The 25899-nt window shown below is 40.5% G+C and overlaps 1 protein-coding gene across 3 annotated transcripts in view; it reads left to right on the top strand.

Moving 5' to 3' along the window:
* TBK1 (TANK binding kinase 1) overlaps positions 1 to 25899 on the top strand; it is a 50784-nt gene that overhangs the window by 3031 nt on the left and 21854 nt on the right. For 2 of the 3 annotated variants that reach the window (XM_039502242.1, XM_039502251.1), the window contains exons 2-8: positions 9351 to 9470; positions 11731 to 11871; positions 12930 to 13059; positions 13796 to 13977; positions 14982 to 15142; positions 16578 to 16688; positions 23622 to 23801. In XM_039502242.1, coding sequence (XP_039358176.1) covers positions 9384 to 9470; positions 11731 to 11871; positions 12930 to 13059; positions 13796 to 13977; positions 14982 to 15142; positions 16578 to 16688; positions 23622 to 23801 — 992 coding nt within the window. In that variant the 5' untranslated portion in view covers positions 9351 to 9383. Of the gene's footprint in view, positions 1 to 9350; positions 9471 to 11730; positions 11872 to 12929; positions 13060 to 13795; positions 13978 to 14981; positions 15143 to 16577; positions 16689 to 23621; positions 23802 to 25899 lie in introns of those variants that run through there. The other variant, XM_039502258.1, reaches the window with a different exon arrangement.

Genomic DNA, 25899 nt, shown 5'->3' with positions numbered 1-25899 from the left:
GTCATGGGATAAGAGGGAAGGTCTCATGGATCAGTAACTGATTAAAAGACAGGAAATAAAAGGTAGAAATAAATGGTCAGTTTTCACAGTGGAGAGAAGGGAAAAAGTTCGGTTCCCCAAGGATCTGTATTGGGATCAGTACTGTTCAACATGTTCCTTTTTCAAAATCATTTATGGATAGACAGTGAGGTGGCAAAGTTAGCAGACAATGCAAAATTACTCAAGATAATTAAGTCTAAAGCAGTCTGGGAAGAGTTACAAAGGTATCTCAGAAAACTGGGTGACTGGACAGCAAAATGGCAAATGAAAATCGATGTTGATAAGTGCAAAGTAATGCACATTGGAAAACATAATTGCAGCTATACCTACTTAATGAAGGGGTCTAAATTAGCTGTTACAACTCAAGACAGAGATCTTGGAGTCATGGTATATAGTTCTCTAAAAACATCTGTTCAATGTGCAGTGTCAGTCAAAAAAAAACAAAAACAAAACAAAAAACCCCACCTTAAATGTTAAGATCTATTAGGAAAGGGATAGATAAGGAGATAATAAATATAATAATGTCCTATATAAATCAGTGGTATGTCCATGCCCTGAATATTGTGTGCAGTTCTGGTTGCCCCATCTCAAAAAAGATATATTAGAGTTGGAAAAAGTACAGAGAAGGGCAACAAAAATGATTAGGGGGATGGAACAGCTTTCATTTGAGAAGAGATTTAAAAGTACTGGGAGTTTTCAGCTTAGAAAAGAGACAACTAAGGGGGGCTATGATAGACATCTACAAAATCATGAATGATGTGGAGAAAGCACGTAAGGAATTATTTACCCCTCATACAACACAAGAACCAGGTTTCACCCAATGAAATTAATAGGCAGCAGGTTTAAAATAAACATAAGGAAGTACTTCTTCACACAATGCACAATCTACCCACGGAGCTCGTTGCCAGGGGATGTTGTGAAAGCCAAAACTATAACCGGGTTTAAAAAAGAATTAGATAAGTTCATGGAAGATAGGTCCATCAGTGGGTATTAGCCAAGATGGCCAGGGATGCAACCCCATGCTCTAGGTGTCCCTAACCCTCTGACTGCCAGAAGATAGGACTGAACAACAGTGGATGGATCACTCGATAAATTGCCCTGTTCTGTTCATTCCCTCTGAAGTGAACAGGATACTGGGCTAGATGGACTATTGGTCTGACCCCGTCTGACCCTTATGTTCTTAAGATCTTGGGGGCATAGTTCATGTCTTAAGTGTTTGTACAACAACTAGCACATTAGAGGTTTTGGGCATCTTCATAATACAAATAATGATGTTTGCTGGGGAGGAGGCCCAAAAACCAGAAGCAGAGAGAATGGCAGCAGAGTAGAAGCCAGGAGTTTCAGAGAAAAATAACGCTCCTCCTTTCCAGGGGGTAAGGGTTTTGAATTTACTAGAAACAACAATGGATGAGTTCCCAAGAAGAGTACCTTAGTAGGAATCCCAGCAGCTTTGGTGTGGGGGTGGTCAGACTTTGCCTTCTCCTCTAGGCATTGCCCCTAGACAGAGGGACCTCTCAGTGTTGTTACGTCTTCCGGCTGTTAGAGGTCTGGTAAATTTTTCAAGTCCTAGGTATTATGCATGCAAAGCAAAACTGGGTCAGTTCCTCCTGCTGACTAACATACAAAAAAGAGCAGTAAGCTTCTCATCTCAACCAAAGCAGTCAATGCTCCCTCCACTAGAAGATCAAAAATTAAAATAAAAATAATCCACAATCCATTCCTACTATATACAATCCCTTCCTGGATTCACCAAGCACTAACCTGCTGACAAATAGAGAAAACCTCCCCACCAAAAACTGAAAAATGGTCAGGATGCTAAACCAACACCTAAAACACCAATATATGAGTCATTGGGAAGAACAAATTAAAACAAATAGTAAGCGAGACTGCTTTAGGTTCCTATACAGAACTACTTCCTCATCAGTGATCGTAAGTTAGAAGTGAAAGTGAAACTAAGTTTTTAGAGCTAGTTCAGAAAGTTGCAGTCATGCAAGGACAACAAAGGACAGGTTGAGACAGGGTGACATTCTAATCTAAAGTCCAAGGTACAAAGACATGTGAGAAATTATTCCTAGCAATTTGAAAAAAATAAATTTTAATGAAAAATCCGCTCCCTCACTCTGGGGAAAAGGGAGAGAAATTACAGAGAAGGCAATGTGCATCTTTTCCGGAATTTTTAGTATCTGTTTCCTTTTTTCTTTCTCAGTTTTTGCCTTACCTTGCATACTTTTCTTTTGTCCTGCTATGTTGTGTACTATATGCTCTGTTTTGTCCACTTCTCCTCAAAGTTTTAAATGCATTCTCTCTTTCTGGGTGTCTCCATTTTAGTAACATCAGTCAGTATCATCCTAGTTGTAAATCTCTAAGGGAGGGAAAAGAATGAGTGGATTTGGGAAGAAGAGGAGGAAAAGGAGGTAGAGAGAGACAAAAAAGAGGAAGTAATAGATGCTGCATACACATAAAAAGATATATTCTGAACTATTATAAGAAAAAAGGTGGTGTGAAGCCAGAATGGGAAAGGAAGCAAAACAAAAGCAAGGAGAAGATGTAGGAAGTTATATTTTTAGAAGTTAAATAGGAAGTTGATTGAAGATTGTTAAAAGCAGGTCAGAATACAACTGTTTTATTCCTTTAAATTGAGGGTTGTGATGTTGGGGGAATGGTTATTTTTCACCTTGGCTAGGGTGAAACCAGAGTAAGTTGCAATGGTGTATTGTATTAGTTAGGAAGGAATATGTGGGCCCCAAGAACAAAGGTGTTAATATGACCCTATAACTGTCCAACATGAAACAGTTTTAAACAAGGCTCAGGGTTTGGAATGCAAAGACCTGAGCCATCTTAATACCATGGCAAACTCATCATTAAACATTTTAAAACCCTTTATTAAAGATACAGGGGGGAAACAGAAAGGTAGAGCATTTTAAATGTAAAGTATTAAGTCACGCTTTCGTTTTAAAAACATCCCTTATTCCCTTTAGCTGTGGAGAGTCTTTAGAACAGGGGTGGCCAACCTGAGCCTGAGAAGGAGCCAGAATTTACCAATATACATTGCCAAAAAGCCACAATAATACATCAGCAGCCCCCCATCAGCTCCCCCCCCGCCATGCTCCCAGCACCTCCCACCCACCGACAGCCCTACCGATCAGCGCCTCCCCCTCCTTCCCTGCACCTCCCGAAACAGCTGATCATGTGGGGGAGGAGCGAGGGCACGGCAGGCTCAGGGGAGGGGTGGGAAGGGGTGGAGTGGGGGCAGGGCCAGGGGTTGGGCAGCGAGCACCCCCTAGCACATTGGAAAGTTGTCGCCTGTAGCTCCAGCTCCAGAGTCGGTGCCTATACAAGGAGCTGCATATTAACTTCTGAAGAGCCGCATGTGGCTCCAGAGTCACAGGTTGGCCACCCCTGCTTTAGAAGATTACAAAAATAGAAAAAGAAAATCCTTGTGTGCAGTCTTTTAGATGGTATTGAAGATAGTAATTACTGTTATTTTGGGGAAAAGTTAGCTGAGATGGGCTGGAGCTGGCATTGTTGCTGTTATTAACGGCCATTCATAGGAAAACAAAACACAGACAGAAGAGGAAAGAAAAGAACAGCAAAGATAGAAAATGCAGTGTCTGTCTCTGGTGTTGATTCTTACTTATTACCTCACTACTGGGAAAAAAACCACAGGTGTGGCACAGTGTTTTCAGCTGCTCCAAGACCTGACATACTTGTACCAGCATCAGGCTGTCCAGGGTATTGCTTTTAGCTGCCTTTTTCTGGTCACAGGCTTGTAGCAGTGTTGCAAAATAAGCATCTGCTTAGCCAGCCAAGATTCTGTATTACACAGAAGGAAAAAGGAGGGCTAGGAAAGAGAAGAAATAAAGTGGTGAAAGAAAAGAACACCCAAGGAGGGGAGACAACAAAGTCACATCTCAGGTGGTGTTTGGGATTCAGCAAGTGGCGGTGGCAATGTCATCTGGTTCCCCCTCTTTGGAACTGATGTCCTGATCAGACATTTCTCAGAATTAGGATAAAGGAGGTCTGGGGACCCAGGAGACAGTGGGGATGGCAGCCATGATGATGAAGTTTCTTCCTTCCCCTTCTCTTGTCTTTCAGCCAGCCAGCATTCACCAGAGCTAGCTTTTCCTGAAGTCTCTTTTTGAAGACTCCAAAAGGGAGTGATGGTCAGAATAGCTCAGTGGTTCTCAACCAGGGGTACGCAGAGGTCTTCCAGGGAGTACATCAACTCATCTAGATATTTGCCTAGTTTTACAACAGGCTACATAAAAAGCACTAGCAAAGTCAGTAGAAACTAAAATTTCTTAGAGGCAATGACTTGTTTATACTGCTCTATATACTATAAACTGAAATGTAAGTACAGTATTTATATTCCAGTTGATTTATTTTATAATTATATGGCCTCCTGAAAGGGGTACAGTAGTCTGGAAAGGCTGAGTGCCACTGGAATAGCTCATCCCCTCTTCTCTCCCCATTCACCAGCTAGGCCTAATTTCCAACAAAACAGTTTTGGTCTGTTGATTTCCAGTCCAGCACTTCTCTTGTTTACCAGGCATGACCTTGGCATAGTCCTTGAATTATATCAGTAGGCCTTTTTGTTTAGGTTAATACAGTCTTACTTCCTTTTGCACCTTCTCACATCAACACTTGTTGTTATAGGTTACTGAGACATTTTATAAACTTTCTATAACTTTTTACAGTTGAACTCACAATTCGTGTAAATTTGTAGGCCCAATCATCACAAGTGCAAGCTCTTGTTTGCACCAAGGTGCCACGTGTACATTAAGCATTTCCACTGGTGTAGCTATATTAGTGTGATTACATCAGTACAAATATCCTAGGCTTAGATCTGATTCCTATTTTCACTGTTTGAGATTTTTATCAGTATTTTGTACCATATTGTAAATGGCTTTCCTGTCTGCTAGATTTTGTCATCCATCAAATGAAATCCTAGATCTGATAACATGCTAGTCTGTTTTTTAGGGTGCTATGGCTCATGCAATTCTTTTCTATTGGTCTTGGCATACATTACCTTTCAAAATAAGAGTGGAGGAGGACAAGGGACCTCGTATGTAAAAATGTCACATTTGTATCTTTTGGGCTGTGAGATGATCACTTTCTAGTCAGTCATTAAATTGTTTAGTTTTTGTGTACTTACTATCTATGTGCACTTTTCTGCTGAACAAACAAGATTCAGTAGATTTGCCTCTTGGCAAGAGGTAGTCAAGATGGCATCATGCAAAGCAGCAATCCCATCTTCACTATATCCATGCCACCTGGCACATCACAGGTAGTGGGTCTCATTATCTGGAAGACATTTTTAGCCCAGTGTTTTTTCAAGCTTTTTCATAGCATGGACCTTGTTTTAATACAGAAACTGCCCCAGATTTCCTCAGGGACCTGTCTCCTGCCATTCAGGTCTGCATAACATCTCCTTGGCATCTACAGCAGTTACCAATATGGGAAGATTATGTTTGACTAGTATTTTAGGTACTTTTAGTAGAGCTGGTTGGGAATTTTTGAGGTTTTGATGAAAAGGTATCACAGAAGATTTCCACTGTTTTCTGACCAGCTGTTATTTTGGAGTTGTCTTTAATGCCTTTTAGCAGCTTGAGAAAAGGAGGACCAGCACCATGTGACCAGCCAGCTTGCCACCCAATTTGTGTACTGCTGTCTTTTGTGCTATATGGAGCCCTTCGTCCCTAGCCCATGTGTTAAGAAAGAGTAATGATGGAAATAGATAAAATACAGTAGATTGGAGCTGCTTCATAATATTGGATCGATTTTGCAAGAAGTCCAAGTCTTTACCTGGTGACTCCACCTTTCACACATTACAAGATGATTGGACTTGTCTAAATGCCTTGGGACTGGCTTATAAGAAACACTTTACACATAGTAATGTACCTTAATGAGAATCTAATATTAGAAATTATTAGAAGTAGAAACTTGTTCAGGCAAAAATCATTTGAAAATTCCTGTTTTAATGCTGTGTTTGCCTGACTACTACACCTCTACCCCGATATAACCAACTATAAGGCGGGTTCGCATACAAGGCGGTAAAGCTCTGACACGCTGCTCTGAGCAGCGTGTTAAGGGTGCCGGGCCAGGCCGGAGCTGAGGGGTTTGATAAGGGGCAGAGGATCTCGGGGGTGGTCAAGGGTTCCCCCGCCCAGGAGCTGGGGGGCAGGAGCTGTGGGAGGGCACTTTTGGGGGCCCCGCAGTCCCAGAGTGGCACGGGGGGGGGGCGGGAGCAGTCCGCTTTGCTTCCCTCACCCCGGCCCCAGCCGTGTTGCTCAGGGGAGGGAGTTTGAGGGAAAGGAACTTCCCCCCCGGCACTCACCAGCAGCAGCGGAAGCGGAACAGCCCGGCTCCAGCCTGCTCCACTCCGCCAGCTCCCAGCCGCAGCGCTCCACTTCCCGCCACGGGTGACTATGGGGGGGGCCTCCTTTCCCCAACCTCTCCGCACTCACCTGTGGTGGAAAGCGGAGCGACGCGGCCCCAGCCTGCTCCGCTTTCCTTGCCCCGACCCCAGCCGTGTCGATGGGGGGGAAAGGTCCTGCACTCACCTGCCCGGCGGGAAGTGGAGCATCACAGCTGGGAGCTGGCGGAGTGGAGCAGGCTGGGGCTGGGCTGCTCCGCTTCCCGCCGCCAGTGAGTGCGGGGAGGTTGGGGAAAGGATGCCCTCCGCACTCAATGGTGGAGGGAAGCGGAGTGACGTGGCCCCAGCCGGCTCTACTCTGCAACCTCCCAGCCATGGCACTCCACTTCCCGCCACAGGTGAGTGCGGGGGGGCATCCTTTCCCCAATCTCCCTGCACTCACCGGCAGCGGGAAGCGAAGTGACATGGCTGGGAGGTGGCGGAGTGGAGTGGGCTGGGGCCAGTCGGCCCCGCCTCCCGCTGCTGCTGGTGAGTGCCTGTCTGGGGGCGGGGGGGTGGGGTGAGTGGATAGGGGGCAGAGCAGTCAGGAGATGGGGGGCGGTCCTGGGGGTGATTAGGGACGGGGGTCTCTGGAGGGGGTGGTCAGGGAACAAAGAACGGGAGGGCCAAAGCAAATTTGATATAACGCGGTCTCACTTATAATGCAGTGAGATTTTTTTGTCTCCCAAGGACTGCGTTATATCGGGATAGAGATGTATTAGAAAGGTAGGCCCCTGCCTTGTGCTAAGCACCGTAATGTGCCTGATTAACTGTACTTGATATTGCAGCACAACGTCCTCCATTCTGTTCATTTTCCTGTGGTAAAACCCCTTCTGTGTTGTTACAGACTTTCTTTGCTGTTGTATGAACCAATGATTTCTTCAAACAGAGCTGAACAACTTAGGTGATAAATATGTTTCCCTTAGATCTCTCTAAGAACAGAAAGTTCTTTTATATCTTTTTCCTGTTATCATGCGGGTGGGGAGGCTTGATAATGCTTTTCATAAGAAGAGTAAGGAGGCTTTTCTTGGGGTGCTAGCAGGAATAGGGGGAAAAATCCTGATACAATGAATGACCGAACTGATGTAATTCAGGTTATCTTTAACTCTGAAGTGTTCCATAATTTATGGTAACTTACTGTTTTCTTTAGGCATTGGCAGCACACACAGTATATGAGATATTACAGTGTCTCCAAACAGTGTAATAGCTGGTTGTATTGGGCTTCTGCTGAAACAATAATATTATTGTATTGGTTGTGTATGGAAAAATAAGAGATTTGCTTTAATTAAAATAGATACGTTGTGGGCCTTTTTTAAATTTGGAAAACTTAGAATCTCTTATTAAAATCAGGAATTAACTCATAACATGATTGAGTTCTATTATTAATAATTGGGGGAAACTATCCAGGGAAATGCTGCTTATCTGGCACACCTGTCGTCAGAAGCAGTTTATAACCCATCTGAGGGCTAGAAATGGGTCTCTGGTTGCTGACAATTTTCCTTTATACCATGCTAGAGTAAGAGTGAGCCTGTTATCATCTGTACCTTTCCAAGGACAGCATATAGGGTGGCTTTTATTTATGTTACTTAGGCCCCGATTCTGTAGGCTACTTTATTCAGGTGCTGGGGTCTGCTTGTGGAAAACATAGTCATTCTGTTCTATATAGGTCTTTATACCATCTGGCTCCTCACTGTAGTATCTGAGCGCCTTCCAGTCATGCATGTTGTTTGTTCTCTCATCCTCTCCTCAGGTGATGGAGCATGTGCAGTGAAGTGTCTTGTTTAGGTTGGGATTTGGGGTTGGCTTGTTTTTTATACATGTGTCTGTTGCTATGTGTTTTTATTAGAGAAGGTGAGGTGAAAGAAGTGTGCTTTGAACTTGAAGTGAAAAGTGGCAGGGTTTGTGCTGGTCCTTAGTTCCTTGGGAGAGGGGTGTCATTCCACAGTCTCAGACTGTCCCCAAGAAGGTTCTGTCTCCCACACAAGTGAGCTTTACTGTGGTTGTAGAGTTCCGTTATGACAGAAGAGTGGAGTTGTTGACCCAGTCTTTGTTCCGGAGTTTTAGATGGTCTTTTGGGCATCCTGGGCCAGGTCATGGACCACTTGGGAGAAAAAACTGAGACCTTGTGCTTGATTTAAAGTTCTATGGGAAGGCAATGTAGAGAGCAGAGGACAGATCTGATGTGCTCACAGTAGCCTGTGTTGCTGAGAAAAGAGACTGCAGCATTTTCTATTAATTAGAGTTTCCCGAGTGCTGAAGGTTCTATGCCCATGTATACTGTATTGCTGTAGTCCAGCCAAGTGGTAATGAAGGCAGGACTGGCTCTAGGCACCAGCACCCCAAGCACATGCTTGGGGCGGCAGTTTTGTGGATACAGACTAACACGGCTACCCCTCTGATATTTGATATCACATAAACCTGCTGTTATCTCACTTCCGTTATGCAGTCTCTCAGATATGCTGAACCATGAAACTTATAGAAATATTGTTTCCCTTAAAGGAAAGACAATTCCCACATTATTTGAAACCTTTTGTATTATTCTCTTCTATCTTTTATGGTCTCTTTTGTCAGCTTCTAAATGGGGCACAAAGAATGGTTATTGAGACCTTTATTTGATTTTTAGTTTATTCTTTCAAATGGAGCAAGGGAAAAAGAATACCTCAAACTCGGTGACAGATTTTATATCTGAAGTGTTAATTTTGATTTCTGGTAGCATTTAGCTTGCCTTTGTTTCCTTTCTTCCTGCCTCCCCATCTCTCTAATTAGTGGATTTTTAATTCCTCTATTAAGTCTTTAAATCTCTGGAGTAGTGTTTCTCTGTTTCATTAAGAATGTATTGATTTTCCTTTAATTTTTGTGTGTGCAATATACTCAGTAACATTTTTTTATTTTTAAGCTTGAAAAGAGAATCAACTAATCGAGAGAGAACATGCAGAGCACTTCCAATTATCTATGGCTTTTATCTGACGTTCTAGGACAAGGAGCCACTGCAAATGTTTTTCGTGGACGACATAAGGTTTGTGTGGTAACAAACTGGTTACCATATAATAAATATTTTTTTCAAGAACAAGGATCCTTGTATTAATTCTTAAATAGTCTTCCTGTCTTGTTTCCTTTGTTAATGCATGGAAGTTGTTTTTCTTTCTTTAATTAAAAGAAAAATACTGCCTATATACTAAATCCACAATCTGGATTCAGTAAGAAAACAATCATTAAACCTGGCACCTGTAATGTGAAAGCCCTTGAAATCTGTTCATCAGCCTTTTATGGAAAAGTTTTGATTTTTTTTAAATTGGATATGTCTGTATAAGAAAACAACACAGCTTTTATGATATTTTATCTTAAAGTCCCTAATAATCAGGAAAAAAGTGTAAGATACATGTTTTTAAACACCTTTATCATTGTTATTAACAACACAATTGGTATTAATACTGAAATCATTTGTAAAATGTACCATTCTTTTCACTGTGCTTGCTCCATGCCTTTTGCATTTTATCCAGTTTGGACAGTGAAATAAAGCAGTCATTTTCTGGTTCTTATGCACAAGTACACAATGCTGCTTCTGGTTCTTATGCACAAGTACAGTGCTGTTGAGTTTCCAACAGTGCAGGGAAATGTTTAAATAAACAAGTAGAAAAGACTCTTTTGGGGCCTAAATTACTAAACGTATATGTCCCTTTTAAACTGGAAAGAAATATATATCCGTGTCTTTTTAAAGAAACTGTTATTTCTTAACTCATTTTGGTGGGGGGGGGATCTTAATTCCAGATAAATATTCTGTTTGGGCTCTCTTTACCTAAACTTAGTTTCTAATATCTGAATGTATTATTATTTAACATTATGATAGTGCCCCAAGGCCCTAGCCAGGTTCAGGTAACCATTGTGCTAAGTGCTATACAAATACAAAGTAAGACATGATCCCTGCCTCACTATGTTTTTGTTTCCAGGGGTAGATTGGTTTTAACATTATCCAGAGTGCTTAATTATGTCTTAATTTATTTAATTGCCTTACTAATGTAAATAAAAACAGTGAGAAAAATAACCCACCTGCTAATACCTTCTCTTGACTATAAATTATTAACAATCATTTTATAAATTTAAAGGAAAACTGAAAGGATTTTTATCTGCCAAGGTGTTTTGGGGGGGGCTTTTGTTTTCCCCTGAAATAGCTCAGGATATCACAAACTGTAAAAGCCAGGGCTGCCGAGAGGAGGGGGCAACTGGGGCAATTTGCCCCAGGCCGCTCAGGGACTCCGCGAGCCCTGGCGTGGCGGCAGTCTGGATCTTCAGCGGCGGGGGTGGGGGGGCCTTTAGTGCTGCCGAAGACGCAGAGCAACTGAAGGGCCCCTTGCTACCGAAATGCCGCCAAAGACCCAGACTGCTGCCGGGTGAGTACAAGCGCCGCAGCTCTCCTGCTTTGCCGCAGGTCCCCTGAATCCTCTGAGCGGCCCTGGTAAAAGCATATGGAGCTGCACTGCTATTTGAGATGTAATGGCTATCCAGTGGTATAGGAAAAATGCTAAATCCCAGGATTCAGGTCAGCAGATAAATAAAGCCCGAATCCTGCAAATACTTTTACATGATTAGCCCCACTGAATTCATGTGAGTAACTTTTTCCAAAATTGAGGCATAAAACAGGAACTAATTTTTAAGTGTGGTGTTCTAAACTGTATTAATTGTAGTTTTTAAACCTCTACATACTTGGCTATGGATTTGGCGTTTTACACAAATTTTCTAGAAGATGATTTTCAATTAGTCTTTGTACAGATACTAAAATCTAAAGTTACCCCTCAAATTTCTCCATCTTCCAGCTTTGTGAAAAATTACCCCCTAATTGGTGTTTATTACCTGAATTTAGATGGGAGTTGAGGCTGTTCTTTGTCATCAGATTACATATTTTCTCTCTCTCTCTCTCTTTCTCAAATTGCCTTAAGTTTCCAGTGTGTTCTGGCATTGTCTGTTAATAACCCTCAAGTGTTTGTAAAGAAGTAGCTTATCTTGAGCCATTTTTTCCTTCCTTCTTGTTTTTCCTTACAGCCCCCTATTAAACTAAACCAATATATTCATATAGTAAATATTCCAATAACCAGATGAACATACAATATTAATAAATTATTGCAGAGAAGCTGCCATTATATCATACTTGTATATAAGTTTGAAAAGTGTTCTGGGATCCTTCAGGATGACTGGTACTGTATAAATGTTAATTACCGGTATTACAGCTTTTTTGTACTTGACTTTGATTTTTAAAAATAATCTGAATATTTTTCTGATAGAAAACTGGGGATTTATATGCCGTCAAAGTATTTAACAACATAAGCTTCCTTCGTCCTGTGGATGTTCAGATGAGAGAATTTGAAGTATTAAAGAAACTGAATCACAAGAACATTGTCAAATTGTTTGCTATTGAAGAAGAGGTAATTAGCTGATGTGGTTTGTAGTAATGCCATCCATGAGCTCTGCGTATGTATTTCATGTAAACTCAGCTGTATGGGATAAGGTTGTATTTTTATTAAGAAGTATATAGGAGCCTCTTCCGACTGGCTCCTCTCCTTTTGCTGAGAATCTCACCTGACCTGGAGCCACAGATTGAAAGATAGCAGAGGCTGAGTGCTGATACTGCTACTGAAATACATAACTGACTCCTAACAGCCTAGCACGTCAGTACACTTGCCCTGCTGTCTTTAGCATACAATCAGGTTCAGTGCACAGGCACTGAATCTCATCCACTGCATCCACATGTGCATATTATGCAAATACTGTCCTAATTATAAAATCTTAAATTGAAATTATTTAAGATAATAGATTTTAATTACACTACTGTATATTTTTATATTAATATGGAATGCATGCTACTGTATGATTTGTTCTTGCTTGATAATTTTGCAGCTTATTCATAACCCCTCACTTTAAAAAATTATAAATAAGATTTGAGGTGTTCCACCAGACTGTCAGAAGATAGGCATCTTGCTGTATAAAGTTCACATAATGATAGAGCAGATGTAGAATTGCATCCAGGGATGAATTAAAGTAGCACTTCTCAAAGTGAGGCTGGCTAGGGGTTCACAGGAAAATGACTAAAATGCAGAGGTAAGTAAAGACTTTGGGGAGGGGGAGTAATCGAACGAGAGAAGTAAAAGTGCTGCTCCAGGCTCTTCTCCCACTGTAGTTCCTCATTTTTCATTTGCCTACACCACCTGCTACTCTGAGAGGGCCATTTTAAAGGTGAAGAAGGGCTAGCACCCATAATCTTTTGGTCTCCCTAGTTTCTTCCACATCAAGATAAATTTTAAAATGGAACCAGGTTTTCTTTTCTTCCTTTTCATTTTTTAAAAAGCCATCAGAGTGAGACTTGTATATAAAATAGCATCAGGTTACAAAGCTTTGAAAATAGGAGACTATGACTTGATGTAATCTCTGGCATTATTAACAGTCTTCATATCATTGCCAAATCTTTATTTTTTTTATTTTTCAGACAACCACTAGACACAAAGTACTTGTTATGGAATTTTGTCCATGTGGGAGCTTATACACTGTTTTAGAAGAGCCATCTAATGCCTATGGGTTGCCAGAGTCTGAGTTCTTAATTGTGCTGAGAGATGTGGGTATGTGGGATTTAATTTTTTAAAACTCTGTCTAATTTTCCCTGTTGCTCAGCAGTTGTTTGGTTTAGTTTGGAATTGGAGTATTAAAATTCCTAGTTTGACAGTGTAGATGAAATCATATGGATTATAGTATTACTTTTAATCTATATCAACAAATGTAGTTGCATTATAAAGCTATTTATGATTTTTTTTCTAAAAATTAGATTTTTTTAAATGCAAAGATTTTTTTTGTCACACACTGGACTGTCTTCTTGACAGATCATCACAGAATAGATTAAGAGGAGTGATGAAGTCCACCAGTGTCTGCCCCCTATCGCTGCAGGAAATCTGGCAATTAAAATACGTCCACTTTATCTGCTCAGTGTTCCAAAGGATGATGGCAAAACCCATTGTCATCTCTTGTTTCCTACATTGTAGACATTCCTCTGGGAAGAGAATAAGATCACTAAGGATTATAAAATCTTATCTAAAATATGGAAGAAAATAGGTTTCAGGAAAGGCATTTTTGAGAGCAAGATGTGCCATTATATGCTGTTTGAAGAAGAAAAGGCAAAGATAATTAGAATAGAGACAATAGGATATTCTAATCCTAGTAGCAGCAGTGGTCCTTGCCCTTCTCCTATGCACACACTGAAAAACAATAGTCTATGAAAGTATATATGCTTTTTTGGTATTTTAACGTGTCCTGTCTGTGTTGATACGTATGTACTAACTGCTATACAAATCTGTATTTAAGTGGCTGGGATGAATCATCTCAGAGAAAATGGAATAGTGCACCGTGACATCAAACCAGGCAATATAATGCGAGTTATAGGTGAAGATGGTCAGTCTGTTTACAAACTGACAGATTTTGGAGCTGCTAGAGAGTTGGAAGATGACGAACAGTTTGTTTCTCTCTATGGCACAGAAGAATATTTGGTAAGCCATTTAGTTTCTGACTGATGGACTTGTTAAAGCATGGGGTATTTCTTAGTGAAAACAGAATAGCTGAGAGACAGAACCCCAATTGGGAATTCATTTATCAATGACACATCTAGTCCGGTAGTTACTGTTATAACATCAATCCTACCTTTTGCATCTTTTGTCATGCTGGGCCTCTGCTGATCTGGGGAACAAGCGCGTTGAGGTCATTTCCTGACCCAGATTCTCCATGTTTCATTGGGTGATATAAAGAATTGCAGCATAGATTGATTAGAGCTTCCTTCCCTCTCCCTCTCTGGATATTTTTAAATGTTCTCGTTAACTGTTTGGATGATGCTGGGTATTGCTCAGATCCACTTTCCTGGTATTTTTATTGACCAAGCAGTGTGCAAGGGCACTGTAACTTGGAATTTCCAGTGTAGTGTTTTAAAGTCAGAGTACTTTAATTCTAAAAAGAGACAAGTAAGGGAGCCAGTATAGCTAAAATACTTAAATTGAATTTGAAAGTAAGTATATTTTTGTGGAAAAACAGAAAGAAAACAGTTGTCCCCTCTGCTTCTGTTTACATGCCCCTCACATGTCAGTGTCCTAATAAACGTTCTCAATGCTCTTTTTCTGTGTTCTTCTTAATGCATTTTCTGAAATAGTCGTTTTTGTAATGTTTCTCTTCCTCTCCTTTTGTGTGGCTTTTCTCTCCTAATCTGTAATTTCATCTGAATTTTCTTGGCTAAATTCCCTTTACTAGATTTTGAACTTTATTGTAAAAAGGGTGACTATAAACGGCTACTGGCTCTGGCTGAACAATTTTGCAGTATGTTCTTGAAGCACCTGTTGTGTGAAAAGCTTATGCAAATTCTACAGCAGACGCTAATTTCCCTTTTTGATGAAAGAAATGCTTAGAAAGTTGGTGTGGCCTGCTGTGGTTGCTTGCTTGAGTTTTGGTGCTTTATAATGGTTTACAAAGCAAGTAGTTCTAAGTTTTATCCTTTTTTCCCCTTAAGCATCCTGATATGTATGAGCGAGCAGTGTTGAGGAAGGAGCATCAGAAGAAGTATGGAGCAACAGTTGATCTGTGGAGCATAGGAGTGACATTTTATCATGCAGCAACAGGGAGTTTACCATTCCGACCTTTTGAAGGGCCTCGCAGGAACAAGGAAGTGATGTGGGTAATTTAGAGGGAGAGTTCTGTCTGTTCATAAATGAATTCAACCAATAAAAATATCTGTATTAAGAGTTCTATGCACATGCACATAGCAAACAGTGTAAAAATAATGCAAATGATAGGTAGATTTCATATTTAGCAAGGCTACTGCCATGGGAAGATTTCATATTTAATAAGACTAGTATCTCATGCAGCACATTAGACCGAATCATGCAGCAGAGCCTCCAGAAAATTGTGACACTATCTTTTGAAGCCTCTTGCCTTCTTTGCTGCACTTGTGGTCCAGTACAATCTGTGAAATCTACATTGTGTAATTTTCTTATGTTACATTCAATTAATTTTGTAGTGTCTAAGATCTTATATTTTCAGTGCTTCTAAATTCTATTTTAACTAGTAGCTGCCATTTAGGTGTTGTCAAATAACAGCCAGAAATTTGGCCAATTGGGAGTTCTGGCACTGAAGAAAGTATGGGAGCTGTTTTTGGTATCCAGGAGGCAGTGAAGTCTTTTGCTGCTGAGGAGGAAATGCATCTTATCATTCCCTCTCCCTTTGCAGACAGAGATTTGGGATAAATTGGAGTTAGAGGCTTAATATTTTAAAATGAAATTTTAGATTCTAGAGTGCAATTATGCAGCAACTTAAAAATCAGTTTTCTGCAACAGTTTATGCAGCTGCATAATTGAATTATGTACAGGGCCTTACTATCATATATCGTACATTTAATTTTTCAAACAGGCTATGAAGCATGAAAGCAGTTGCCTCTGATGTCAGTTAGCTGTTTGAATCTTCCTTGTCTCTACACCGTGTGTGTGTAAAGTAACGTTTTTCCTAAAGCTAAATACAATTTAATGCAGAGTTCTCTCCTTTCACACTTATTCCTAAATTTTTTGTTCAGAGTTGGGAAAAAATTGTGAATATACAAAATTGTGCCAAAATCTGTGGCTATTTTAATATTAATGTAATCTCTGCTGAACCCAAGCTGTATTCCTTTTTTCCCAAATGAACATTTTTGGTAATTTTATGCTATACATTCCCTGGAACGTTGCACGTTCAATCCAGTAAATGCCTGTACTATACGGACATAAAAATCTGACTTTGACATTTTTATTTTTTCCAGTGAGTTCCTGGATCCCCTCCCTAATTTTTCTCAATCCTGAGTCAGCCAAAGGGGCTTCTTCAGTTCAGCATAAGGTGTTTCTTTTCATTAAACATTAAGTGTATTATTTCAGCACCCTCTGCCAGTCTGGAGATGAGCCTTGAGCATTGTACTCCTACTGATTAGCAGATTGGCCTAAATTCTTGTACTAGCTTTAGAATTTTTAATTTACATTACAAGGTCCCATTAGAGGACCCATTTACTAGACTTGTACTTGAAGAGATAGTAATTCAGGATTGCATATTTATTTTGCATATTTATTTTTGTAATATCTCATAGGTATAAAATTATCACTGGAAAGCCTTCTGGTGCCATATCTGGAGTACAGAAAGCAGAAAATGGACCAATTGAATGGAGTCGAGATATGCCTATTTCCTGTAGTATTTCTAAGTAAGCTTATTTGAATTTTTTACCAAATACTGCAGTGCTAGCTGAGTAAGGTTTTTCTCATTATTTTCTCAGTATAAGATGTTTGGGACTCTGGCTGTCTCTGACTTCTTTCTTTGAGTTTTTAAAATTATGTTCTTTTATGGGCTACGAAATGCCTTTTTCCATTCCATCCAAGTGCTTCTGTAATTGTTCATTTACCCAAGAGCACTCAAGTGGTGAAAAAGAATAATATGGCCAAGAACCAGTCTGTGCAGGGAGGGGGAGAATATGCTATTGCACAGGTAGGCATTAGCTCCATCACCAAAAGAGAGGATAATTATTACTGTGGATATACTGTAGTTTGTCTAAACCTCAAGTTTGACCTCCATCCTCCTGCCTGAGTGTCCTAAAGGGATTCGAAGAGCTAGAAATTATACACATGAATTTAATGGGAAAAAAGTCAGTAGAAAGAGACTTAAATTCTTCCCCTTCCTCTGGAACACAGTCATCTTTGTAGACTTGATACCTTCCACTTAAATATCCAGTTCTTGATCCCTGTAGAGCCTTATGAAAATGTTCCTCCTTGTTGGTATTCCTGTATATAAAATAGGATTTAACATTACAGAATATTATTTGCTCATAGGAACCATACCAGGCTAATTTGGGCTCAAAAGGACAATTTTCCCTCATAAACGTTGCAGTCAAACATCAAGGGAAAAATGAAGGTGTTTAAATCAGAATAATCCAGCTCTCAGTATTTTGTTGACTAATGCCCCATTTCAGTAGATGCATAAATAAGCAAATGAGCCAAAAATACGTAGGTCAATGGGACTGCTCACATTCTTAAAGCTACACGGATGCCTAAGTACCTTGCTGAATCAAGGCCTAATTACTAGGGCTGTCGAGCGATTAAAAAAATTAATCACGATTAATCGTGCGATTAATCACACTGTTAATAATAGAATAACATTGAAATATTTTTTGATGTTTTCTACATTTTCAAATATATTGATTTGAATTACAACACAGAATAGAAAATGTACAGTGCTCACTTTATTTTTTATTTCAAATATTTGCACTGTAAAAAACAAAAGAAATAGTATTTTTCAATTCACCTAATACAAGTACTATAGTGCAGTCTCTTTATCATGAAAGTTGAACTTACAAATGTAGAATAAGGTACAAAAAAACTGCATTCAAAAATAAAACAATGTAAAATTTTAGAGCCTGCAAGTCCACTTTTTGTTCAATCAATCGCTCAGACAAACAAGTTTGTTTACATTTTCAGGAGATAATGCTGCCCACTTCTCACCTGAAAGTGAGGACAGGCGTTCTCATGGCACTGTTGTAGTCAGCGTTGCAAGATATTTACATGCCAGATGTGCTAAAGATTCGTATGTCCCTTCATGCTTCAACCACCATTCTAGGGGATATGCGTCCATGCTGATAACAGTTTCTGCTAGATAACAATCCAAACAGTAGAAGTTAAAAACAATTATCAAGTAGAAGTATGGTTTTTAAGTTGAGGGTGTCCCTCTCACATTCGGATGCAGTTTGAGACTACGGATTTCAAAGAGCTCCATATAACAGTAATTCAACCTGATTTTAGCTTTTGAGTGAAGTCCCTGCCTCACAGTTAGTTGTTTCATAGTTGGGGGCAGTAATTTTTCCTATAAACTCTTGTGAAGAAAATAGAGCTGTCTCCATTAGAACAAGTTGGGAAGGCTGTACATTATTTTTGAAAGTGGTGCAGAGAGACCATGTTTAGCCGTCTGTTAGAAAACTATTCAGCTATAGGTATGTGGGGTGGGATTTTCAAAGTGATTTAAGAGCACAATATCTGTTGACTATAAATGGGATCTGTGCTCCTAAGTTACTTAGGCTCTCTTGAAAATTGCAGGTTTGATTTATGGACCCATACCAGCATGTTAATAATATTAATCTCTGCATTAGCCTGTAATGAAGAACAGGTACAAATTCAAGATACTTAAGATGGCTGCTGCCACACCTTAAAGTAATCACTTGAAATTTCCATAGAATCATAGAGTCGTAGGACTGGAAGAGACCTCAAGAGGTCTTCTCGTCCAGTCCCCTGCACTCATTGCAGGGCTAAGTATTATCAGACCATCCATGAGAGGTGTTTGTCTAACCTGCTCTTAAAAATTTCCAATGATGAAGATTCCACAACCTCCCTAGGCAATTTATTCCAGTGCTTAGCTACCCTCAAGTTTTTCCAAATCATAGAATCATAGAACTGGAAGAGACCTCGAGAGGTCATCTAGTCCAATCCCCTGCACTCAAGCCAGGACTAAGTGTTATCTAAACCATCCCTGACAGGTGTTCATCCAACCTGTTCTTAAAAATCCCCAGTGTTGGAGATTCCACAACCTCCCTAGACAATTTATTCCAGTGCTTAACCGCTCTGACTGTAAGGAAGCTTTTCCTAATGTCCAGCCTAAACCTCCCTTGTTGCAATTTAAGCCCATTGCTTCTTGTTCTATCCTCAGAGGATAAGAAGAACAATTTTTCTCCCTCCTCCTTGTAACAACCTTTTATGTACTTGAAAACTGTTATCATGTCCCCTCTCAGTCTTCTCTTCTCCAAACTAAACACACCCAATTTTTTCAATCTTCCCTCATAGGTCATGTTTTCTAGACCTTTAATCATTTTTGTTGCTCTTCTTTGGACTTTCTCCAATTTGTCCACATCTTTCCTGAAATGTGGCACCTGGAACTGGATACAATACTCCAGTTGAGGCCTAATAAGCGTGGAGTAGAGTGGAAGAATTACTTCTCGTGTCTTGCTTACAATACTCCTGCTGATATATCCCAGAATGACGTTTGCTTTTTTTGCAACAGCGTTATACTGTTGACTCCTATTTAGCTTGTGGTCCACTAGGACCCCCATATCCCTTTCCATGGTACTCCTTCCTAGGCAGTCATTTCTCATTTTGTATGTGTGCAACTGATTGTTCCTTCCTAAGTGGAGTACTTTGCATTTGTCCTTATTGAATTTCATCCTATTTACTTCAGACCATTTCTCCAGTTTGTCCAGATCATTTTGAACTTTAATCCTAACCTCCAAAGCACTTGCAACCCCTCCCAGCTTGGTATTGTCCATAAACTTTATAAGTGTACTCTCTATGCCATCATCTAAATCATTAATGAAGTTATTGAATAGAACCAGACCCAGAACCAATCCCTGCAAGACCCCACTCATTATGCCCTTCCAGCATGACTGTGAACTACTGACAACTACTCTCTGGGAACGATTTTCCAACCAGTTATGCACTCACCTTATAGTAGCTCCATGTAGGTTGTATTTCTCTATTTTGTTTGAGAAGATCATGCAAGACAGTATCAAAAACCTTACTCAAGTCAAGATATACCACATCTACCGCTTCCCCCGCCCCTCCCCCCATCCACAAGGCTTGTTACCCTGTCAACAATTTGTTCTTGACAAATCCATGCTGATTGTTGTTTATCACCTTATTATCTTCTAGGTGTTTGCAAATTGATTGCTTAATTATTTGCTCCATTATCTTTCTGGGTACAGAAGTTAAGCTGACTGGTATGTAATTCCCTGGGTGTCCTTATTTCCCTTTTTATAGATCGGCACTATATTTGCCCTTTTCCAGTCTTCTGGAATGTCTCCCATCTTCCATGACTTTTCAAAGATAATTGCTAATGGCTCAGATATCTCCTTAGTCAGCTCCTTGAGTATTCTAGGATGCATTTCATCAGGCCCTGGTGATTTGAAGACATCTAACTTGTCTAAGTAATTTTTGACTTGTTCTTTCCCTATTTTAGACTATGATCCTACTTACCTCATTTTCACTGGAATTCACTATGTTAGACATCCAGTCGCCACCAACCTTCTTGGTGAAAACTGAAACCAAGAAGTCATTGAACATCTCTGCCATTTCCACATTTTCTGTTATTGTCTTTCCCCCCTCATTGAGTAACAGGTCTACTCTGTCCTTGTCTTCCTCTTGCTTCTAATGTATTTGTTTCCTTTTGTGTCCCTAGCTAGTTTGATCTCATTTTGTGCTTTGGCTTTTCTAATTTTGTCCCTTCATACTTGTGTAATTTTGTTTATACACCTCTACCCTGATATAACGCGACCCGATATACCACAAATTTGGATATAACGCGGTAAAGCAGCGCTCTGAGGGGGCAGGGCTGTGCACTCCGGCAGATCAAAGCAAGTTCAATATAATGCAGTTTCACCTATAATGCGGTAAGATTTTTTTTGGCTCCCGAGGACAGCGTTATATCGGGGTAGAGGTGTATTTATCCTTTGTAATTTAACTGAATTTCCACTTTTTGTAGGACTCTTTTTTGGAGTTTTAGATCATTGAAGATCTCCTGGTTAAGCCAAGGTGGTTTCTTGCCATACTTCCTATCTTTCCTACGCAGTAGGATAGTTTGCTCTTGTGCCCTTAGTAATGTCTCTTTGAAAAACTGCCAACTGTGTTCAATTATTTTTCCCCTTAGACTTGCTTCCTATGGAATTTTACCTACCAACTCCCTGAGTTTGCGAAAGTCTGCCTTCTTGAAATCCATTGTCTTTATTGTGCTGTTCTCCCTCCTACCATTCCATAGAATAATGAACTCTACCATTTCATGATCACTTTCACCCAAGTTGCCTTCCACTTTCAAATTCTCAACCAGTTCTTCCCTATTTGTCAAAATCAAATCTAGAACAGCCTCCTCCCAGTCGCTTTCTCCACCTTCTGAAATAAAAAATTGTCTCCAATACATTCCAAGAACTTGTTGGATAATCTGTGCTTTGCTGTGTTATTTTCCCAACAGATGTCTGGGTAGTTGAAGTCCCCCATCACCACCAAGTCCTGTGCTTTGGATGATTTTGTTAGTTGTCTAAAAAAAGCCTCATCCACCTCTTCTTCCTGGTTTTGTGGTCTGTAGTAGACCCCTACCATGACATCACCCTTGATTTTTACCTCTTTTAGCCTTACCCAGACCAACCTAAACTACCCTTGCTGCAATTTAAGCCCATTTTTTCTTGTCCTATCCTCAGAGGGTAAGGAGGATATTTTATGTACTTGAAAACTGTTATCATGGCCCTCCCTCTGTCTTCTCTTCTCCAGACTAAACAAACCCAGTTTTTTCAATCATCCCTCATAGGGTAATGTTTTCTAGACTTTTAATCATTTTTGTTGCTCTTCACTGGACTTTCTCCAATTTAGAATCATAGATTAGAGTTGGAAGAGTCACCGATACCAGATGGCATTCACCCAAGAGTTCTCAAATAACTCAAATGTGAAATTGTGGAACTACTAACTATGGTTTGTAACCTGTCCTTTAAATCAGCTACTGTACCCAGTGACTGGAAGATAGCTAATGTAATGCCAATATTTAAAAAGGGCTGTAGAGGTGATCCCGGCAGTTACAGACCTGTAAGTCTAACATCAGTACCGGGCAAATTAGTTGAAACAATAGTAAAGAATAAAATTGTCAGACATACAGAATAACATAAATTGTTGGGCAAAAGTCAACATGGTTTCTGTAAAGGGAAATCATGTTTTACTAATCTGTTAGTTCTTTGAAGGAGTCAACAAACATGTGGACAGGGGGGATCCAGTGGACATAGTGTACTTAGATTTCCAGAAAGCCTTTGACAAGGTCCCTCACCAAAGGCTCTACATAAATTAAGTTGTCATGGGATAAGAGGAAAGATCCTCTCATGGATTGAGAACTGGTTAAAAGACAGGGAACAAAGGGTAGGAATAAATAGTAAATTTTCAGAATGGAGAGGGGTAACTAGTGGTGTTCCCCCAGGGTCAGTCCTAGGACCAACTTATTCATAAATGATCTGGAGAAAGGGGTAAAAAGTCAGGTGGCAAAGTTTGCAGATGATACTAAACTGCTCAAGATAGTTAAGGCCAAAGCAGACTGTGGACCTCCTTGCCTGAGGAGGTTGTGAAGGCTAGGACTATAACAGGGTTTAAAAGAGAATTAAATAAATTCATGGAGGTTAAGTCCATTAATGGATATTAGCCAGGATGGGTAAGGAATGGTGTCCCTAGCCTCTGTTTTCAGAGGGTGGAGATGGATGGCAGGAGAGAGATCACTTGATCATTACCTGTTAGGTTCACTCCCTCTGGGGCACCTGACATTGGCCACTGTCGGTAGACAGGATACGGGGCTGGATGGACCTTTGGTCTGACCCAGTACGGCCGTTCTTATGTTCTTTTGTTAAGAGACCTCAGGAGGTCATCTAGTCCAACCCCCTGCTCAAAGCAGGAGCAACCCCAACTAAATCGGATCACATATCACAATTTGTCCACATCTTTCCTGAAATGTAGCACCCAGAACTGGACACAATACTTCGTGCTGATTAGGCTTCAACTGAAGTAGAGCAGAAGAACTACTTCTTGTGTCTTGCTTACAACACCCTGCTAATACAGCCCAGAATGTTTGCTTTTTTTTTTTTTTTGCAACAGTGCTGCACTGTTGACTCATTTAGATTGTAATCCACTCTGATCCCAAGATCCCTTTCCACAGTACTCCTTCCTAGGCACTCATTTCCCATTTTGTCTGTGTGCAACTTATTGTTCCTTCCTAAGTGGAGTACTTTGCATTTGTCCTTATTGAATTTCATCCTGTTTACTTCAGACCATTTCTTTGAGTGCTTCTTGCCCCTATCCCTGCCTTCATGATGAAATTAGGATTCAGTATTTGCCAAATTCCAAAGGTAAAATATTTGGTACTCAAATTTTGAAAAAGTGAATATGGTATGTCTGTCTCTATTCAGGAAAAACAGTAGGCAATGTTGTTGAACAGAAGTTGTCAAACAGTAAAGGAAAGGAATGCTGTAGAATTTCTCAAAGTACAAAAATGTCCTACTTGTGATCTGTCCAATAGGGAGATCTTATAATGTCAGAATTAGAAACATTCCAACTTGTGGTGTCTCTTTTTTGTGTATTCACAGGGGCCTGCAAGTACTGCTCACGCCTGTTCTTGCAAACATTCTTGAAGCAGATCAGGAAAAATGCTGGGGATTTGACCAGTTTTTTGCAGAGACCAGTGACATACTCCACCGAAGAATAATTCATGTCTTTTCGCTACAGCAAATGACCTCACACAAAGTTTATATTCACAACTATAATACGTAAGCATTCTTTCCATATTTTCACTACTTCTGTCTTATCCTGGCAAATAATGCTGTGACCTCAGATCACATCAGTATGACAGATTCAGTAGCCATTCCTTGACAGTTATCTGGTTTGGGGCAAAAGAAATGTATGATGATGATGTGTGCTGCAAGTTTGTAAGGCCCTCCTATGTCAAGCACTGTGTGTATATATGATGTGAATAGGTGTACGTTATCTTTTTGTTCTGGCCTCTTATTGGTTTGTCCCTTTCTTTTTCTCTGTGATTCACCCTTTGACAACAGAGGCCAAGTACTATGTTCTCCAAGAAATTGTGACAGGGCAAAGTCCCGCTCCTGTCTTCTGCTGTGTCTACACAGACTGTTTGGAGACTTTCAATTGTTATTCAGCGCCACGTAGTTTATTTACATTGCTTTTTCCACCACCTTTAGAGATCTATACACCACATTTACAGCATCATATTACACATACATCAGCCCTCTGCTGAGGAGACAGAAGAGATCTCTCTGCCCTGAGAGCCTTCTTAGTTCTGGCTCGGTTAGCCTGCATCTCCCCACATTGGTTCCTTCCTGTGGTTTCCTCTACATTCTGTGTTAATGTGTCAATTAGCTCATTAGTCCTCTCCGAGCTCATTTTAATCCACTGATTAGGCACAGTCTGGTCCGTCCAGGGGGAATTAATTGATGTTTAAGTGGTCAGAGTGGTGGCTCAGCTGTTTTGTTCCCAGCACTATGTCACAGGAATCTTTTGTAATGCTAAAATATTTTTAAGATATAAAACTTTTTAAAGGGTCTATTTTATTTCTTCTCACAGTGTCATTGAGCTCCAGTCTAGCTTTTCGCTTCACAAATTCCGCTTCTACTGTTCCTTAAGAAAAATCTGTCTTTTTATCGTATTGATTTTTAAAAGGGCTGGATAACAATATTTGTAATTGGTTCACACCTGTTTTAGTATGCACATTCTCATGCTTCAGGGTGTAAGATCACCACCTGCAGGTGTCATGAAGATTTTTTCTGTAATGTACAGCACTGGACAATTGACTAGGTCAACGTTTCTCAAACTGGGGTCAATGAGGGTGTCTCCAAGGGGTCCATTGGCCCCACTGTTCAACTCCTCCCCTTCCCTCCCAGCACCTCCTGCACTCCCGGGAACAGCTGTTCAGAAGCGGGGATGGCGTGCACTTGGGATAGGGAGCAGAATCATGTTCGGGGCTGCTGGTCCCACTGATCAATTCCTCCCCCTACACACGGTGGAACAGCTGTTCAGTGGTGTGCAGGATGGGGTGTGCTTGAGGGAGGAGACAGGGAAGAGGAGGGAGGGGCAGGGGTGGAGCAGGGGCGGGAAGAGGTGGGGCGGGGTAGAGCCTTGGGGGAGGGGGGTGGGTCCTGGACTGAGTGGAGGGGCTTGAGGGTCTGCAAAAAATGTAAATCAAAATGGGGCTCCTCGGGTTGTTAAAGTTTGAGAACCGCTGGACTAGGTGATAGATTATGGCTAGTAAGTATTATTGGCCGCTGTTGGAGACAGGATACCAGAATTGAAGAACCAATAGTCTCTAGTACAACAAATGCTTTATTTCCTGGTACTAGTGCTCCATGATCTGCACTGGCTACCTATGGGTTTTCAGTGTGCATTTAGGGTGCTGGGTTTGATTATATATAAAAGCCTAAATGTTCTGTGACTTTGCTTCTTGAGACACTGCCTCTCTCCTTGTGCCATACTGCCACACTTGCCATCAGTAGAACTGACTCCCTGTCAATTTAAGAGAGGGGCTGAGAGTAGAGTGTTCTCTGTGAGAAGCTCCGAGCTCTGGGTAGCTTCCCTCACTGGGTCCAAAGTCACCCTAGTCTATTACCCTTCAAAACATATCTATTTATGCAGGCTGTTGCGGAGATGGGCCTTTGAGAGAAATCAGATCTGTGGAGAGGAGTTTGGTGTTCTGCAGGCAATTTAATTTTATTTTTGTAATTTGTGCAATAGTTCCCAGGGCCTTAGCTAGGCTGCGCACTGTTTATTATTTGTGTAAATCTAATAATTTATATAGGAACAAAACCAATACTTAATTCACTAAATATAAAAGGTATATTTAAAAAAAAATCT

The sequence above is a fragment of the Mauremys reevesii genome, linkage group 1, assembly GCF_016161935.1.
Source record: "Mauremys reevesii isolate NIE-2019 linkage group 1, ASM1616193v1, whole genome shotgun sequence".
NCBI lineage: Eukaryota > Metazoa > Chordata > Testudines > Geoemydidae > Mauremys > Mauremys reevesii.
This window is presented reverse-complemented; position numbering and strand designations above follow the sequence as displayed.